The 18332-nt window shown below is 45.4% G+C and overlaps 1 protein-coding gene across 3 annotated transcripts; it reads right to left on the reverse strand.

The window, feature by feature from the left end:
• Nucleotides 1-5636: 5636 nt before the first annotated feature.
• Nucleotides 5637-17445, reverse strand: EIF4H (eukaryotic translation initiation factor 4H). Of its 3 annotated transcripts, none has more exons than XM_074160485.1 (7): nucleotides 17347-17439; nucleotides 11714-11895; nucleotides 10623-10687; nucleotides 10415-10514; nucleotides 9681-9746; nucleotides 7658-7816; nucleotides 5637-7535 (listed from the first exon to the last, which is right to left on the reverse strand). In XM_074160485.1, exons 1-7 carry the CDS (start codon nucleotides 17403-17405, stop codon nucleotides 7399-7401), a joined length of 768 nt encoding a protein of 255 aa, XP_074016586.1. In that variant the 5' UTR covers nucleotides 17406-17439; the 3' UTR covers nucleotides 5637-7398. The 3 variants fall into 3 exon arrangements, with proteins under 3 accessions (XP_074016586.1, XP_074016587.1, XP_074016588.1); XM_074160486.1 differs by having other exon boundaries at nucleotides 7658-7807; nucleotides 9675-9746; nucleotides 17347-17405; XM_074160487.1 differs by lacking the exon at nucleotides 9681-9746 and having other exon boundaries at nucleotides 17347-17445.
• Between the last annotated feature and the right edge of the window lie 887 nt (nucleotides 17446-18332).

The following is an 18332-nucleotide window of genomic DNA, read 5'->3' on the forward strand; positions in this document are numbered from 1 at the left end:
CTGTCCAGAGCTGTAAAAATAAAACTTTCTTACGCTTCAGCGGTGGCAGCTTGCAGATACCAGGCACAATTTCATTGTACTCTGTAAAAAAAAAAAATAATTAAAATTAGTAGCTCATTAATGTTTTTTGGTGCTTGACTAGAATAAGGAGGGCTCATGAATTATTGGGAATTTATCTACTGGCTTCGAGCTCTGTTACGGTCTATGAAATATGTGTCCTGCTGCAGGAATAGGAAAGTCCACACGTACACCCAACAGCCCGGTGTAGCTGTAGCTACAGGAGAGCAACAGTCAGCCAGGTACAGGCTTTGCTGCCCCAAACTAAACGACATTTCAAGCTGCCTCTCGCGAAGGCTCTGTAACGTCTCTCTTACATACAGACACGTAAATTATTCCCTGAAGGGAAATTCTGTGATATTTAAACGAGGGCACTCTCCAGCTGCCACAGCCAGTCAGCTACGTCCATCTCTCTCCGTGACAGAAGGCGACTCTTCTATCGTAAAAAAAACAATAAAACAGCCGACTGTTTACAACTTTTGCTATTCTGGGATGGGAATGTTGAGATCAAGCTTTATCAGAGGAAACTTTGATAAGCTACTTAACCACCGTACGGGCAAATGCCTCTACACTTTCTCTCCTCCAGTTCTCACCAGAGGTGCAAAAATTAATTGCTTGCCTGCACCTCTCGGAGCCCTTCCCACAGGAAACCTGGGTGCAGAAGCCTATCTTGAGATCTCAGTAGATACAATCTGAGCCCAAGACCAGAAGAGAGACACCCAGCTTTGAACTGCTTGCACGGTTCCTGGCTGCCCTCCGTGTAAGGAATACTACAGAGCATGAAATGCTTTTCTGACTGCTAAAACAGCTGCTACAAAACCCGCATTTCTAGCGGAGGTCTTAGCTATGAAGTAGTTTATTAGGGGCTTTCTAGCAGGTTTTGGGGTTTTTTTTTTTGTGTATTTAAACAGAAGCTGATAACAGAAGTTTTACAGAAGAGTTCCTTACAGCAGAACTGATGCTCTGAACACGCCGGAGACAATTACAGTTTGTCTTCCGTATCAGAAACCTCTTCCATTAGGAACCGCCGCTGCTAAAAAGGCACCACACATTTGCTTACGGGTTCCCTGACGGGTCTCGCAGCTTCAGAGATGACTCACTGCCGCGGTGCGGACGTTACCACAGTTGGCAGGGGCTGCAGCCGAGGCACCTCGTGTCAGTCCCCTCACCGTCTCCTGGATCGACATGCGACTGCTCAGCTTCTCTAGAGCAGGGCGAGGGTGTCACCGGGGAGCAGCACTGGGGTCACCCCCTGTGTGTTACAGCAGCTCTTGGGCAAAGCAATGCTCTTTGAAGACATCAGTCCTTTGGAGAGATCACACACACACACACCCCCCCCCAGTTTCTAACGTTGAGGAGAAGGTTGGGGCCAGCCTTTTCTGGGGCCAGTCTTTTTTCAGTGGTGCCCAGGGACAGGACAAGAGGAAATGGGCACAAACTTGAACATAGGAAGTTCCACCTAAACATGAGGAGGAACTTCTTTCCTGTGGGGGTGGCAGAGCCCTGGAACAGGCTGCCCAGAGAGGTGGTGGAGTCTCCTTCTCTGGAGACATTCAAACCCCGCCTGGACACGTTCCTGTGCAACCTGCTCTGGGTGGACCTGCTCTGGCAGGGGGGTTGGACGGGATGACCTCCAGAGGTCCCTTCCAACCCCGTATCATTCTGTGATTCTGTAACTACTGCAGCAACACGGACAGTGGTACAGACACCCTCTCCCTTCTCTGGGTCCCTCACAAGAAGGTCTGGATGCAGAGGTTTGGATGAGAGCCCTCACTCCAAGCACCCACCAACACAACCACGAGTTCTGCTCTTCATGGGGCCAGACTGCCCCCCTCCCTGATGTACAGGCAATACCCCCCCAGACATCAAACCCAGCGTGTCACACCAGCCTTTGCCCACCCTCTCCCTCCTGTAACCCCTGTCCCTCACCCAGACCTGCGGCTAGAAACCATTTCTGGTCTCATAAAAGGTCAGAGGAGCATCACGCTTTTATCTACTGCAGTAAGTTACACAAAATGCCACATTACAATTTCACCTTTCCACATCCATTTCAAAACTCACCCATTTCAGCTTGGTTTTGTTCCCCCCCCCCCCATAACAAACACATACTATTTACTCCTTCAGACAGTTTTATCAACTAACCAAACCCTCTCTTTTTTTTTTTTTTTTTTCACCTTTTGACATACAACCAACCGGCTGTAGAAAGATCTCTTCAGGCCCAGAGATGTTGTGAGACCCCCACCTCCCCCCCAGGCCCAGCTCAACGGCTGGGGCTGGGAGACCAAATGCCCCAGGGACCTGTTTACATCCTTTCAGATCAAGGTGGGGTCGGCTCAGAGACCAGCTGGTTCTGCTGGAACCAGGTGCTGGGACTAACGCTGATCAGAAACTCTCTCAGCAAAAGGAAGGTCAGAAATCAGTGTATCATCTCAACCTGACCTTTCTAAAGGAACACACCCCGTGCTGAAAGCTTTGAGGAAAGGTCCCGAGCTCCAACAGGCTCTTTCTTCTCGTGAGCTTTGTGAGTCAGGCCTTGCCTACTTTGCAGGAGACCAGCCTCCAAACCCCCCCGTGCTTTGGGACCAGAACAAGCGCAGGCCTCATCCCAACCGCTAATTATTCGCTCTGCCAAATTTCTACAGCAGCTTTAATGAAAGCCCCGATGTGGAGGCAATTTTCTGACTCGCTGAGGTGGCGCAGGCGCGGTTTTGTGTAGCCCTACAAGAAGCGGCTTTCCCCCGGCTGTCGCTGCGTGTCCCCCGCTGAAGGGGAAGTGCCACCCCCTCCCCTGCCCCAGCTGCACGCCCCACTGCACACCCCATCCTGCCCCACTGACACCCACAGCAGCTCCCTCACGGCTGGAGGTACCTGCTGCTACCCCCCAGCGGAAAGACGGCTCGCAGCCGGGATTTCTGGGCTCTCCGCAAAAATCCGGCCGAGTAAAGTTGGCAAAGACTGATCCTGCACATCCCCACGGCGCTATAAAGCTTCTTCCCATTCCTGTCCTGCTTGGTCCATCCTTGTAGATGCAGTAATTCTTACATTTGAACACAAAAACCTAGAAGGTTTGAATGCTTTTATTTTTATTTTTTTTTTATACAGCAATACAAATGATACAGATCCGTTACAGTACAGATTTTGCAGGGATTTATAGAGGTACTCAGTGATTTTATTTTTTTTTATTTTTGGTTTAATTAAAAGGAAGAGGCAGATCTTGGGAGCACGGTGACATCAACGAAACAATCTCAACGTAGGAAGCAAATCCCTACCGTGCTGAGCACTAACCTACTGAAACTTACTGGGTGGAAAGGTGGTGGCAGCGTTCCCGGCAATAACAACCCAAAACATCAACCCTGGGACACTCTAGAGCTTTACACAGGAATTTGTGAGCTTATGGGTAAAGCGGGTTGGATTTATAACGGCGCTGAAAGTCTCCTTAAAGCCCTTGGATGCACTTTGCTGGGAAGGGGACAGAAATGAGGGGAGCCGATGGTAAAATGAACCTGCTGCGGAGCAGGCGGCGTCACGGATCAGCGTCGTTACAGCTATGGAGAAGGAAACCATAAAATGCCTTGTATTTAGTCACCCAAACAGCTACAGCAGGACAAGGAACGTGATCTGAGACCTAATAACAACGACAGCCTCGTTCAAAACTGCCCTGGGACAGAGAGGCTTGGCCACAAGCACTGTCACAGCCAGCCCCGGGACACCCAGCAGTACAAGGGGACATTTTTAGCGGTGCCAGCGCATCTCGGTAGCAGGTTTGTATCTTATTGCTCCTTTAGGAAGGCAAGAAAGCACCCTCGGGGGCATAAATTTAACTTCACTCTATCACAGCCCATCATTTGACTACGTGACCACTCCTCCGCCTCCTCCTTCAGCCGTCAGAACAAGACCCATGACGACAAGCGCAAAGAGCCCCCTCGGATGTCGTTACTGCACGGTCCAGTGAGCTGGCAACACACCAGTGCCAGCACTGGGCTGCTGCCCTCAGAGGGCTGGCATTAGCCCTCCCCTGGGCTGAGGAGCTCAGCAGGGTTTGGGTTTCGGTGGTGGGCAGTGGAGTTTTGCAGGATGTTTTGCTGCTCACTCCTGCCCGTTGTCCCACAGCTCCTCCAGGGACACCACATCGACCGGGGGAACACCACAAAGCCCTTCCAACGGTAGCAAAGCTACACCTTAATTCAATTTCCCTTCCAAAAACTCTCTGCCGCATTCCCAACTTCAGCTTGTCTATTTTTTTTTTTTAAGTTCAGGCTTGAAGAAAGCCCCGCACAGCCACCAGAAATAACTTGGAGAGAGTATGAACAGCCACAAAGTGAATTGTCCGGTTGTTACCACCACGGGGAACCTCCTCGTCCGGGCTTTGCCACACCGGGCCCAGCTTTAAGCTGCAGGGGAAACTAAGCATTAACACTTAAACCTTAACTGCTTTTTGCTGGAGGGAGGGGGAAAAATAATCGTTTCCTCCTACAAAACTTAAACCGCCACATTAATGTATTAAATACAGTTTTGTCAGCTGTTGATACAAGCTAGTTGGATATGCTTCCGTAGAGGGAAACATTGATCTATTAGATTTTTGAAGGGGGAAAAGAAAAAGGAGTAGAGGAATCTGACCCTAAGCCATACAGGAAGAATAACGCAGAATGCTCCGAAGAAACCAGGCAATTCATCACTGCATTACAAAGAACTTAAAAAAAATTAAGATATTGAGATTAGGCTGCATTCACTAGTGGGAAACTCTGGACCAAACAAATATTAGCAGATAGAGAAAAATATCTATAGGAATGAGATGAGCCGTTGTGCATCTCTCTGTCTTTCTCACAGCAGTTATCTTCCCTCCACGCGGAGTGATGGAATTATTGCTTCCCCCGCCAGGAGGTCTGACAGACCAGCTGTGAGCATGCCCTGTCGCAGCAGCTGAAGGGCAGTGTCCCCACACAGCCAGCCCTGTCCCTACACACCATTCAGGGGACTGTCTGTGGAGGACACACACCCTGCTCCAAAAAGCAGCTCCAGAGCAGGGTTTGGATTCTCTGCTCCATCGGAGCAGGTTTAGAGAGAGCGGGAGGCAGGAACACTTCCCACCCCTTCATGCTATGGAAAGCAGTAAAACCAGCAGGAAGGTCAGAGCTCGTTTCCTCAATAAAAACAGGGCTCTTCCTCTTTTAACTGCCCCTGCAGCACCCACACGCTTCAAAGCACAGGGCAACAGCCTCAACAACAGTTATATCTAGTGGGAAACCGGGCAAGACACCACCAAGCTGATCTGTTCACTGTCTCACCACAGAGACTGCACATCTGGTCACTACTCCAATGCGAAGGACACAATTTTTTTAGTCCTGCAAAACCACCATTTTGACTTCACTGTGTCCTGCCCGTTCCAGCACTTGTTCAGATTCGATTCCTCCCCTTTATTTTTTCCTCCTCCCACCCTGTTATTTGTATAGGAATGGGTCTGGTACAGCTTCCCCAGAAAATACAAGGAAGCAAATTTCCGAATTAACACAATGTTTGAAAACTGAAGCGGGGGAGGGAGGGAGAACATGCTATAGCAGACTCAAATAAAGACCAATGTTAAATATTACTTAATGTTTTCTTTTATTTAAAAGATCATTCACAAAATACCATATCCATAAATTTATTTTGTTATGAAGCAGAATGTGTTAAGTGTTTGGAATTCTCTTCTTTTCCTTTTTTTTTTTTTGTTTTGACATTTAAAAGTCAACTCTTGACTAGAGGTGAGTTTTTTTTCATATGGGAATTTGTTCTTAAAAATCTTTTCCACATTGAAGATGTCAATAGGTCAATTATTGGTTTGGAATACAACCACACAAATGCATGTCTGTCTTAAATTAAGTATTAGTGTTAGACAAATGGTTCTTATCTCAGAAGCAGATTAAGTGACAGGCAGAAGGAAGGAAAGAGCGGTTCTGTAAATTGCTGGGACTCTGACATTACAAAGGGAACTTCAGGGAAGGGATTCACTACTAGCAGTGACGCTGCTGGCAGCCAAGCAGCCACGCTTTCAAACTCCTCTGGCAAGCGCTCCGGGTGCTGGCGGTGTGATCTGAGAGCTCTCAGCACGAGAATTAGGGGCCCAGGATCTTCTCATGCATTGGATATACCCACACTTCAGTGTTACAGACCCAGCTTTTGGTTTTAAACATTAAGGACCTCTCTCCTTTTGCTCCAGGCTCCCCCTCCCCTTCCTCACAACACTGGCAAGAAATATTTCAAGCAAAGAGAGATGCAGCAATTAAGAGATGCTTTTTTACCCAAACTTCTACATGAAGAGAATCTATAAGCAGAACGATTTCCGATCTGCTCAAAGTATTCTGAAAGCAGAGGTCTTAAAACTGTACACCACTGGGCAAAGAAATACAGGGGATAAAGGTGATTACATACTGCATGGTAAAGCATACACTCCTTAAACAAAAATAAAAAAGTCAATTTTATTTGTAGAAACTTTAAAAATTTACCAAACATGTAAAACCCCAAAAAAATATATGTAAGCAGAAAGAGCCAGTGAGCAGTTGTGCTCAAACAGGCACATTTTTGCAGCACTAACCTTGAGCTCAGAAGTGCAGCACCATACCATTCTGAAGTCACCAGCCAGCCACCAGAGTCTGCTGGCAGAGGCTTTATCAGTACTGATTCCACCACCTACTCACCAGGCTGCTCGTCAGCCTATTTTACTTGCATCTATTAAATTGATCCTTCCTGGTAACCTGTGTGAAAGGGCAGCTTTCCCCCCTTAGTTTCATAAGGGGCTCTGCTGTGTACAGTAGCTATCATCAATTGTCATCAATGGTATTTCACTACTTGGTTAGAACTGGAAATTCCTCTGTTCAACTCATCTGGACCCTCCAGTTTTCCTCTTCAGAGCCACAGCAATACAGAACGAGACATGCAGGTCAGAAGAGGAGCACTGAGGAAGTAAAAGGAAACAATACAGGGCAATAACTAAGTCTAACCTGTGCTTCTAAAGTAAAACAAACCCAGAAAGGAAGAAGTTGAAGCAGCACCTTTGTCCAGAGACCTCCACACTCGTGGAAGCAGCTACACTGCCTTATCTACTGGCAACTGCGCCGCTTGGAAGGAAACAGAAGAGGGGAACTCAGCACAAAGCAGGCACTAGATACAGCAAAGCCAAGAACGTACTAAAAACCACTTGTTAACAGCTGACATGCATTCACAAGCTCTGTGTTTTCTGTTTCAAATAGGACAAATGCCAGATGGCAGGAATGGTAAACTGCAGGGTTGACATTCCAGCAGAGCTAGTCACTCTGTACTGTCTTGCTTTTTCTCCCGCCTCCCCATTCCCTCTCAACCCCAAACTCAGTCGTGCTCTTTTACTACTTCCTCTCGGGGCTTGGCTCCACCGAAGATAGCAGAGTTTGGGTTGGCTACTTGATTGAGGGGAGTAGCAACTGTTCGAGGTTTGAGCTGAAGTCGGGGTCGCTGTGCTCTTTCCTCTGAAAGAAAAAACATCAAGGTTTTAAGACCTGTCTGTCAAGGGTAGTAGCTTTAACCTGACAAAGAAAGGAATGTTCCTTCATGAAGGAAGGCCGAATTATAGAAGATATAAAGAGTTCACCTTCTGTTGGCTCTCTGAAGTCCATGGAAGATCCACGAAGGGGAGGCCCATCTCTGAAGCGACCAGTGCCACCACTTCCCATTGAGGCACCTGGTGGTCGCCGGTCTCCAGGGCGGGTTCCTCTACCCCGGCCTCCCAAGAAGTCATCATCTTTGAATCCTGAAGACGGAAGACAGTGAATTTAAAGAGCGTATTTTGTGATACTTTAAATCTAGGTTTATGTGGGTGACTGGAAAACCTTGCAAGTCACTGGTGTCAGTCCAAGACGATGCACCAAGAGCCTTTGTCTGTAGACAGATTGCTTCGCGGATCTCTAACACGTTCTAGAAGGGTCACACAAATTCCATTTGAAACCAAGTGTATTGTGCCAAGTTCAGAAACCACTTTATCCACCTAGAGGCTTACTGGAGAGTGGGTCATCAAGTGAGCTTAAAATAAGAGCTTCAGCTGCAACTTCAGACTGCGAACACCATTAGCTGAATTCAGAGACAACACTAGAAGTACCCAGAGTACTTCTCTAGTCAGAAGATCACACTGGCTACAGTCTCAGCATGCAATCTGCAGGAGCAGAGCAAATAGGAAAATAGCTAGGGAGTAGTGTTTTATAAGGACTGTATATTTCAAAGCCTTTGAAAAACAGAGCAAAACGGCGAGGCTTTTAGTTGTACTATAAACTGACTAGTCATTTACTAGACTAATTGAAGAGCTGGGGAAAAAACCCTTCAGACTTTAAATATGAAACTGACTACATTGGTTCTATGAATCAAATAATCAAGAACTGTCTGTCACTGGCCAGAGTTCCATTCTGTACCAATGACTATCCTACAGTACCTCTCCAAGCACCCATCATCTGCAGTCAATGGGAGGAGGATATTTCAGGCTAAGAACACACCTAAGGGGAATATACTCAGTTTTTCAGAAGCTGCCTGGAAGAGAAAGTTGTCTTGCTCCCATTTTTGTTCCACTTCAGTATTTGGCAGAGTTGCAGAATTGTCCCTTACTTGAGTGCCAAACAACCATCTTTAAAGACTTGATCCAGAGCAAGGTTGTACAACCTGAGAAGAAAAGCTTCTGTAGCAACTAAGACTTAAATGCTGAATTTTTGGCTCACAAATCACTCATCCAACATCTAACAAGCCGAAATGCATCCGCATTTGAAGAAGCTGCCAAAAAAAGTACAAAGCTATGACACCAGAATGCTTAGCTACGAAGGCAGGTTAAGCGCAGCGCTGTAGCAAGCTTCCTCTCTCCAGCACCGTGCTTCAGTGCCATGCTAGTGGCAAGGGCACACTTTGTTACCGCTCCTTCGACTTTGTCCATTCCACTCACGCAGAGACCAGACATTGCAAAGTTGCACTTGCCAACATCTCCCCATCAGAAAATGGACCAAACCCACGATTTCAGAGGACAAAAGCAATTGTGTTAATGTCACCCTGGATTCTAATAGCTAGAAACTGACAGGAAGTGAAGAGCAAACTCAGTGGCTCCATCACTACCTTCCATTCTGCAAGCTCAGTCATTTGCTGCAACTTGCATTACTGTAATAGGTCTAAAAGTTTAGGAACATTTTGCATTTTAAAGAGCTTTGGAACACTAACACATCTTTGGAGAAGTCAGTTGCTTCAGGATACACATATAATGATGTCACATCTCCTTAAGAAGGTGAAAGCCTCTGCTCTGAAAGAATACAATATCAGTTTTTCCACAGGATCCGTCTGTTTCTGCTACTATTCAGAAATGTACTTTGCCTCATGTTTGAGAAATGCTTAAACCTAGATACCATAGACCAAGTATTCTGTCATTTAGGATTATTTCATAACATTACAATCAAGACTCCTTCCTCTGTTATAAGGCAATGGATGATTCCCCTTGGAAGAATCCCACTGCAGCTGTCGGATATCCAAAGTTGGCATACAGCAGATTCAATCAAAACAGTAATGGGGACAAAATGTAGCTGACATGAAAATGAGAACATTTCTGCGCCTTTTAGGCTGCCTTTCTGTATAAGTGTTAATACTGATACCAGAATTGAAGTCATCTCTGGAATCCCATCCACCTCCTCTGGATTCTCGGGGACCTCCTCCCATTCCTAGGAAAAAAGCCACAATTGTGTTCAGGTCTGAAGCTGTGGGAAAGACTGATCAAGGGGATACCAAACCATAGTTTCAGTCCTTCCACATCCAAAGTCATGCTGCTGGAAAATCCCTTCATTTCAGTACTACCCTGTTCCATTGCAAAGGAACAAAAGGTCAGCTTAAGTTAACCAAGAATAAGTGGTCAGAAAAGTTTCTCTAATACACATTCAATGGCAACCTTTAGTGAGTCTAGTTCAATTAAGCTTTAACTTTAAAGCCTGTTTTACACTGGAACAGGAGATCAACGGTCCAAAGTAAGTATTTTGTCCACTTGTGCTTACTCAGCTTACTCACTTTTCTTACATCATAATAAAATAGTAGCAGATCAGACTGTTGGGCTTATGATTGTCCTCTGCAAGACGCCACACATTACTAAGGGTATTGGTCTCACTTCCTGGGCCAGGAGTGACAATGTGTTCAGCCTTTGGACACAAAGCGCATCTATTCCAGACGTTTCAGGAGCGGCAGCAGCTAGGTTAGAAATGTGTACATACATATAAAATTTCTCCTTCCTACATAATCTTCACATTTACTTGCATGCCTTGTCTTAGCATTAGTTAGCACCAGAAGTCATAACTACAACCATTACATTTAAGAAGCTATTCAGAAAAACACAAGTCACCTCTGTCATCGGGCCCGCCACCTTTTCTGAAGCCAAAGCCACCTTTATCCTGTTTTCTGCCTTCTGCTATGTCCACTCGGAGTGATCGATCACCCAAAAGCTGTGAAATAAAGGGGAGAATCTCTTCAGAATGTACCATATGGGCTGCCAAGAAGTTTGAGACTTGTGCTTATCTTTTTATTTCACAAATTAATTGCAATATACTTACTGCACCATCATACGTAAGAGCTTCCTTGAGTGACTCCACTTCATCGAACTCTACGTAACAAAATCCTAAAAGAAGAACCTCACAAGTTAATACCAGCACTTTAAAACGCCTCTGTAAGAAGCTACTCTTCCTGCATATCTGCTAATAGCCTCCCTTCTCTTTCAAACATGAGCTACAGTACGATAAGTGCAAGACACACAACTCAGACACCAAACATCATCAATGATGAGTGCATTTACCTATGCCTAATAATGATGGGGACAAATCCTGAAATAGGACTCTGTATGGGCACTATGCAAATCCCTAGAGACTCATTAAATCCCTGTACAGGGACTTATACGGTTCTCATTACAGATTAGATTTGATCTATGCCTTCAGACAGTTATTTAGCTGAATATTGACTTTTGGTTACTAGTATTCTTAAACAAGAAGCTCAAGTACCTGCTTGAGGTACTTTATTTTTGTGTCATCGCGTCTGATTTTGTGTCATCGTATCTTTTAGTGAATCTATTCCTTTTCTAAGACCCTCTGTTATCTGAATTAAGCCTTTCCCCTACCCAAAAGCAACTTACAAATATACTACCTTTCTACTGGACAGTTCCAACGGAAATTAGATTTGCATCCTCTAGAACAATTATCTGAATGGCTTATCTACTTGCTTTTTCCCTGTCTACTAAAAAAAGACAGAGTTAAAGCAAAAGGGAGTCCCCTGAACTACAGGAAGATTGTTTAAGTACTCAACACCTAACGTGAATCTTAAGTGGGTCAGACACTTCAGCTTTGTACTAATTCACACAAAACAAACAAGGTTTGAGAAAGTGCTTTTATGGCAGGGCAAATATTGACTCTTGTCACTCAGGTTAGTCTGTGCCTTAAGATGATGGAAGTAACAGTGAATCTCATTCAAAGGAGATGTTTATTTGTTGGTGAATGAGAAACCTGCATAAGTCAACATAAAAACCAAACGCAGATCAACAAACTAACTGCACTTTAGAGTAGCAACTGAAATCCCCCATTAAAGTGACACTAGAAGTACCTAATTTTCTCCTATTGGTTAGCCATCTACAACCAGAACAACCCTGAACGCTCACCTTTAAATTTGTCTGTTTCCTTGTCTCTGACTAGTCGTACACTCCTTACACTGAGATCCTTGAAGATGGCATCTATGTCTCCTTGAACGGTGTTGAAGGGTAGATTTCCCACATATGCTGTGAAAGGGGGTTCTGTCGGCAGCTCTTTCTGTTTGCGGGAACCAAGGCCGCCCCCACGAGACCTGTTGGAAAAAAAAAGCACACTGTCTCTGGAACTGGACTCCCAACACAGCCAGTAACAGAGTATATAGCACTGCTCAGGTGCTGTTTGACTTCTTGGAAGTGGATTTTTCCACACCTTTGGTTAGTTCTTTCTATTCCTTTTCCTGTACCTACCACCTCCACTGTTGGCCAACTCCTTTCTAGTATTATCTGATGCAGTATTTCAGTAGGAAAACAAAATGAACAATATGTATAAATACATTACAGGTGAACTCAGTAACAAAGTGATGAATGAGCTTTCTCATCCCACAATCCATTACAAAAAGCAACATAAAGTGATCTCTACTGTCCCCTACTCAAAAACATTACTTCTTGAAACACACATCCTAGAACAGATTTTAAGATTGATATATAGCAATGAAGAAATACTTGTCAGCTTATCCTGAAATTAAGCTGGATCCAATGCTTTTAACTAAACAGTATATTATCAACATCCACTCCACAATCATCTAAATTATTTCAGCAGCATTTATCTTAAAAACATCTTCTCCTAACTGAATCTCTTGCCATAACTGTCAGATATCTGGACTGGAATGCTTTGAGTTGAACACAAAATAAAAAACCTGGTTAAACAAGGTGTTCTAAGGCAGAGAAACCAATTTCAGTGCTATTTGGATGTTTACTTCTTCCTTTGTGTCTCATGAATTACAGACTGAGGTAAACAAGGTTGTCTTTTTCTATCTTTCCTCTCAGTCTCAGTTAAGGTTACTGACATCAGTTGCTGAAAAACTAGACTGTACAAGCTAAATTCTTTACTGTATTGATGTAACACATCTGTGTGTTAATTTCCTGTAGAGCCTAATCTTCTAAAGCTAATTTTGATCTCCTTTACAGAGAGCAAGATTTGTACTGTGGGCACAAGGCAACCTTAAGTTATAACTCCTGGACTTCTAGGCTACAGGATGCCACTGTCACTCAGAGGATGTCACTGTTATGACACCATTTTCCCCACCTAAACAATCTCTGACTTTCACCTGAGACACCTAGCTAATACTCTGCCCATATTCTCTTCAACATCTTAATTTCACTGTCTGCTCCATTTCCCGGAGACTCACTGTGCATTTAAAAGCATGGTAGAACACAAACTGTACCAAACCAGGATTTGCTAGTGTGGCATGGACTAATTAGAATTCTGCACAGTCCTACCTAAAATACAGAAGGTCAAATCATTTTATTATTTCTTTTTATTCTCGCTGGTTACATGCAGCCAGAAAATCCATTGGGCAAGCAATATGCTTGTCTGCCTTTTTTTTTTTCATTCCAGAATAAATATTTTATTACTTATGAACCAGATAATGCAGAAATCTTGAATAGGATTCCTTAACTCTTCCTAGGTAAGCCTGTCATTTGTGCCTTTTTATGGTAGCAGCTCTGTGCAGGAGTCATTTGTCACCAACACTATCAGCATGCTGCTAAATGTACTTGAATCACAACCTACATATCTTTAATTAGTGTCCACCCAGGTTCATATTTTAGCATTTTTTGACAATATTCCTCATATGCCTTTGTCTCATTAACAAGGCAGAGTCCAAAACATAGTGGAGAACTAAAGCTGCTATAGTTAGGTGCTCTGCATGTATAGCAGAATTAGCTTTAGTAACAAGACTAAGTTTTAAGGAGGAACTCCAAGAAAGCTGACTTGCTCTTCTAAAGAATTCCATAATATGTAGAATCAGTTCCATGCCCTTGTCCTTAATTCTCATCTATGGTCTTACAAACAGCTACTAAAATACCATAATATTTAATTTGCAGCCAAAAATCTTAGGTTTTTTGTTCTTATAGAACATCAAAATTACTTCAACTGAGTTTAGAAGGAGCATTCTTTCCTTCTACACATTCTCACCAGGTTTCTTGGGCTGCCAGTCATCCAGCTCAGTAAGCTAATTCACCTAGAAACTCACCCTAAAGTTGAATTCTCAGCCAGATCAACAAGGTGATCTGGACAGCTGCAAAGAGCACTCGTGCCAACTCAGGAAGGAGAATGAAAGCGAGGCCCTGCACTACAGCTTTCAACAGCAACCTCCACTCAGATCAATTTGAGCTGCTTCTGAAACCACACCCTCAAGTTAGCAATCCCCAAAAGAATTTTTCGTGCTACAGACAAACCTAGTTTCTATCATAGCACATAAGAACTTTACAGAGTGCCTGTGTGGAAATCCATGTCCTATTGTGCAATCCCTACTGATATGAAGGCAGAAAATGAAGTATTCTTTTTGAATTTGAGCCTCAGTTACCAAATATATAACTATATATTTAGTATTTTAGCTTCCATTTGAAGAACAGGAAAGGCCAATAAGTAGGTTCCAAACTAAGTCTCCTATAGAATCCAGGTATAGCAACACAAAAAGAAATGTTTAAACACTTCCCTACAGTTTTTCAACACTGAAACAGCATGTGAGGGGGAATAAATAAAAAGGCTGACTTCAGCAACCAAACAATGAGATTGAAAGATGATGCTCTCATTTGTAACAAAATAGGACAAAAGTCAACTATAATTAAAAACATCTCTAAACTACGTGAACTGGGTCACACCAAAGTGTTAAATGAATATCTGTGTTTCCCACTCAGTGTAACTTTCGCTCAGACACAATTAGGTAATAATTATGTCATCTTAATGTGGGAATCTGAAACACAATAATTTAATTTCTTTTTCAGAAAACCAACGCAGAAAACTAAAGAGGAAAGCTTGGTTCTAGCAAATGCAGATGCAAACATCCCTATCGTTAGACTTGCTTTTTGGTGGACTGAGTTAAATGACACTGTAATGCCATATTGGGGTGAAAGAACAACAAACTATCATTTTGAAGTTACTCTTTTAGAAGGTTAAGTTGCTCTCTCCAGAAAACAAGATCTGTCAAAAGTTTAAAACAAAGAATATTTTGAAAGCCAACATTTGAGTTTAATAGCCTTTCACTAAGGATTAAAACAATAGCTCAGTATTTATCTTTTCCCTCAGCACGGAGACAACAGCCCAACTGGATTACAACATTAGTGCTTTACCCGAGGCAACACAAGGCTCAGCAGGATGCAAGTTTTGTCGAGACCCTCTAAGACCACAACTCCTAAATATATACCCAATTTATTCAAGCAATCCAGTACATCTCTACAAGTAGGCATTAGATGTCTTCAACAAAAAGCTTACCCAAGTCTAAAAATTAGGAGACATTTATTAACACTAAATTGGTAAGACACAGGATCCAAAATGCCAGGAGGATAAGGACTAACCCTCCATTTTCACTTATACAGCGCTTCAGCAGATTAATCTTAACCTTTGAGTAAAGTGCCCAGCATTAAGCCCAGTGCATAAAGTCACACCTAAATAAACAGCCTACCAGTAAGTCAGAAGTGCTAAATACTCCGTTTCTTTCAACTTTGAGAAGCTCTACAGATGTTTATAGAGTTTCAGCCAGGCCTCAGTACATTTAAGCATAGTTATTTTTTTGGTTAAGTTTTGGGCACCAAAACACTTACCAAAAGGCTTTTCTAGTAAGCCGCCTGTTATTAAGGTGAGCAGCACCTGGAATTTGCACCTGGAATAAAGTGACTTTTGCATACCATAGTATTATGCTTCAGCTCTTTATCAGCACATTACTAGTGCACTAGCAAAATCCCCTGTCTTGTCACACCACAGCCATATTCTGTTGCTCTTCACCATAATTCTGAAGAGTACGAGAAAGATATATATGTATATAACTTACATACGTTAGAACTTGTGGGGCGCTACTGTTTTCTGTCACACTCAAATCCTATGCTCACTCTCTATACAGACCAAAGGTTATGCAAAATGCAACTTTCACAAAAACTATTAGATCTCAACTGGGTTTACACTATTTTTACAGTCCTAGAGAACCTAAAAAATGAGTAGGAGTCACTTTAAGTTAACATGAGATTCTTTAATCAGAACCTTCAAGAAGAACAGTCATGTTTTCATTACACTACATATATTACAAGACTTCATACAAAGACCTGTTAAGGTCTGGAATTGTGATTTAGCTGTTAGTAACATACTAGTAATGGTGATAAATTAAATGCAAGTAGGAATTGCACTCTATTAGCAGCATTTGAGGCTTAAAACTACAGCTAATTCAGAATAGGTACATTTTGTCACCTGCAAAGGCATCTACTAATCAGCAAGACACCTTTACTTCACCAAAACAAGGATACACATCTTGCCTGAGAGAAACTTTAAGTACTCTGTTAAAGAAATCTGAATATGAAAGTAACATTCTAACTTTGATTTTGTTACTTCATAGAAAGCGCCTACATTGACTAAGGCAGACTGAATAGTAACAACTGAACTTACTATGTGTGTCAAGTGCCACTTTAGGCTGCTGTCAAGGTTATTTGTTACAGAATTTTAAAAAATAACAGAACTGCAAGTTCTTGTTTCACTCCTTAAGATTTATTCACAAAATCAGTTTATTTTATAGGTTTATGCCTACTATTTTATTTTAGCACACTCACAAACTTGTATAGGACCAACTTTCAAAAAAGTCAATTGCTAACTGCATCTTCCGAACCTGATTTAAGACAAACATCATAATTGCTGGTTATTGTTTTTGAAGCTCCTCCCCCATATGTATTCTCCAGCAAAGAGACTGAGATGAGACAAGCCTTATTCCTAAGGATCAGGGATTTGGAGTCAGCACCCGGAGCCGCGGATAACGCAGGACGGCGGCTCACAGCCTTCCTCGGCCGGAGGCACCACAAAGCCCTCCCGCCCACTCCCCGCTGCAGGCATCACAATGCCTCCCGCTCCCAGGGGCACCTCGCCGTGCCGAGCTCGTCCCGCCCGAACAGGGGCTTCTCGCTTCCCTACAGTCTTTCACAGGAAGCTCCCTCCTCGCATCTCCCGATCTGTCCCTGCAGGAGCTCCTCACGGCCTACCTTGCCGCTGGCCCAGCACCTCCCTAACTCTCCCTCTCTGCAGTCGCCTCCGGGCCGGCGGGAACACAGCGACACCCTCCTTCTCCTCCCTCCCCTTCCCGACGCTCCCAAGCCTCCAGGCCCTAAACGTTGCGGCACTCGCTCTATGTAGCCAGGGGACGGCCGCTTCCCCCTCCCGGGACACCACAACCTCCTCCTCGCCTCACAAAGCGTGCCCACGAAGGCCGGAGGGAAACGCGCCGCGCCGGCCTAACCCCCGTCCCCTAGAGAAGGGGAGGCGACGAGGCACGACGGGCCCGAAAGGTTCCTAGAGGCAGCGTCCCCACGTCCCTTTCTGCGCCCGCCCCCCCGCCATGCCCGCCCGCCATCTCCACAGGGAAAGGGGCAGGCTAGGCCCTGCGCGGCCGCGCCCCCTCCTCGCCCGGCCGGGGGGGCTCGGGCCGCCACTCCCTCCTTCCCTCTCCGCCCCGGGGGAGCCCTTAACACTCCCCAGGCCCCGGTGCTGTCCGCAGAGCCGCGCTCACCCCCGGCCGCCGCCGAAGCTGCTGTAGGCCCGATCGTCGTAAGGATCAAAATCCGCCATCGCCACCTCAGCCTCCTCCCCGTGCGAGCGTGACAGGACCGCGCCCGCAGGACCCCGCGCCGCTTATATACGGCGGAGCCCGGGCCAGGGCTGCCCTTGGCGGTGCCTGTCTCCAGCTCCACGTCCCGCCGGGGCTGTCCGCGCTACTGCCTGTCGGGAAGGCCCGGCGTCTGGTCGCTCCCCCGCCGCCGTCACAGGCGCCGGCCGGGCCGGGCCAGCCCCCAGTAGGGGCTGTGGGGTCGGGCCGGGCGGTTATTGGTGACACGAGCCGAGGCCTCTGGCTTGAAGCGTGCTGTAGCCGGCCCGGTGCGTTCGTCTCTGTCCCCACATCGCCTTGGGGTCGCTGCGGGTACGATCAGAGGCAGAGGTGGCTGGTGCTGCGGGCGTTACGCTTGTTCTCTGCGCTCCTGCGGCTGGCGGGAGAGGAGTCTGGAAGGCAGGCAGCAAACCGGCACAATTTTTGCATAACCGCTGGAGAATAACGCTGTATTTTACTGTGAATAAAGACAACAGGCCGATTTGTGGAACTGATTTGTTACCTTTTTCTAGGCCGTTTATTTCAGGCTTTATAATAAAACCACAAGACGTACAGATTCTCATATGACAGCCAGTTGTGCCAATACGCCTCAGTGTCCCTCTGACCTTCCCCTGGCTGGAGCATGGGTGACGGGGAGGGGAAATATGGCACTGAGGGAGCACAGGGCTGAGGAGAAGCCACTGGGATGAGGAGAGCCTCAGGCTGCGGAGGGGAGCCTGGGTCTGAGGAGAAGCCGCAGCCCTGAGGGAGCATGGCGCTGAGGAGAAGCCGTGGCACTGAAGGAGCATGGGCTACTGAGGGGAGGCAGGGCTGATGAGAAACTGTGGCACTGATGAGAAGCCACCGTCCTGAGGGAGTGTGGGCATGAGGAGAAGCCATGGTGCTGAGGG

The sequence above is a fragment of the Numenius arquata genome, chromosome 18 (assembly GCF_964106895.1).
Source record: "Numenius arquata chromosome 18, bNumArq3.hap1.1, whole genome shotgun sequence".
Taxonomy (NCBI): Eukaryota; Metazoa; Chordata; class Aves; order Charadriiformes; family Scolopacidae; genus Numenius; species Numenius arquata.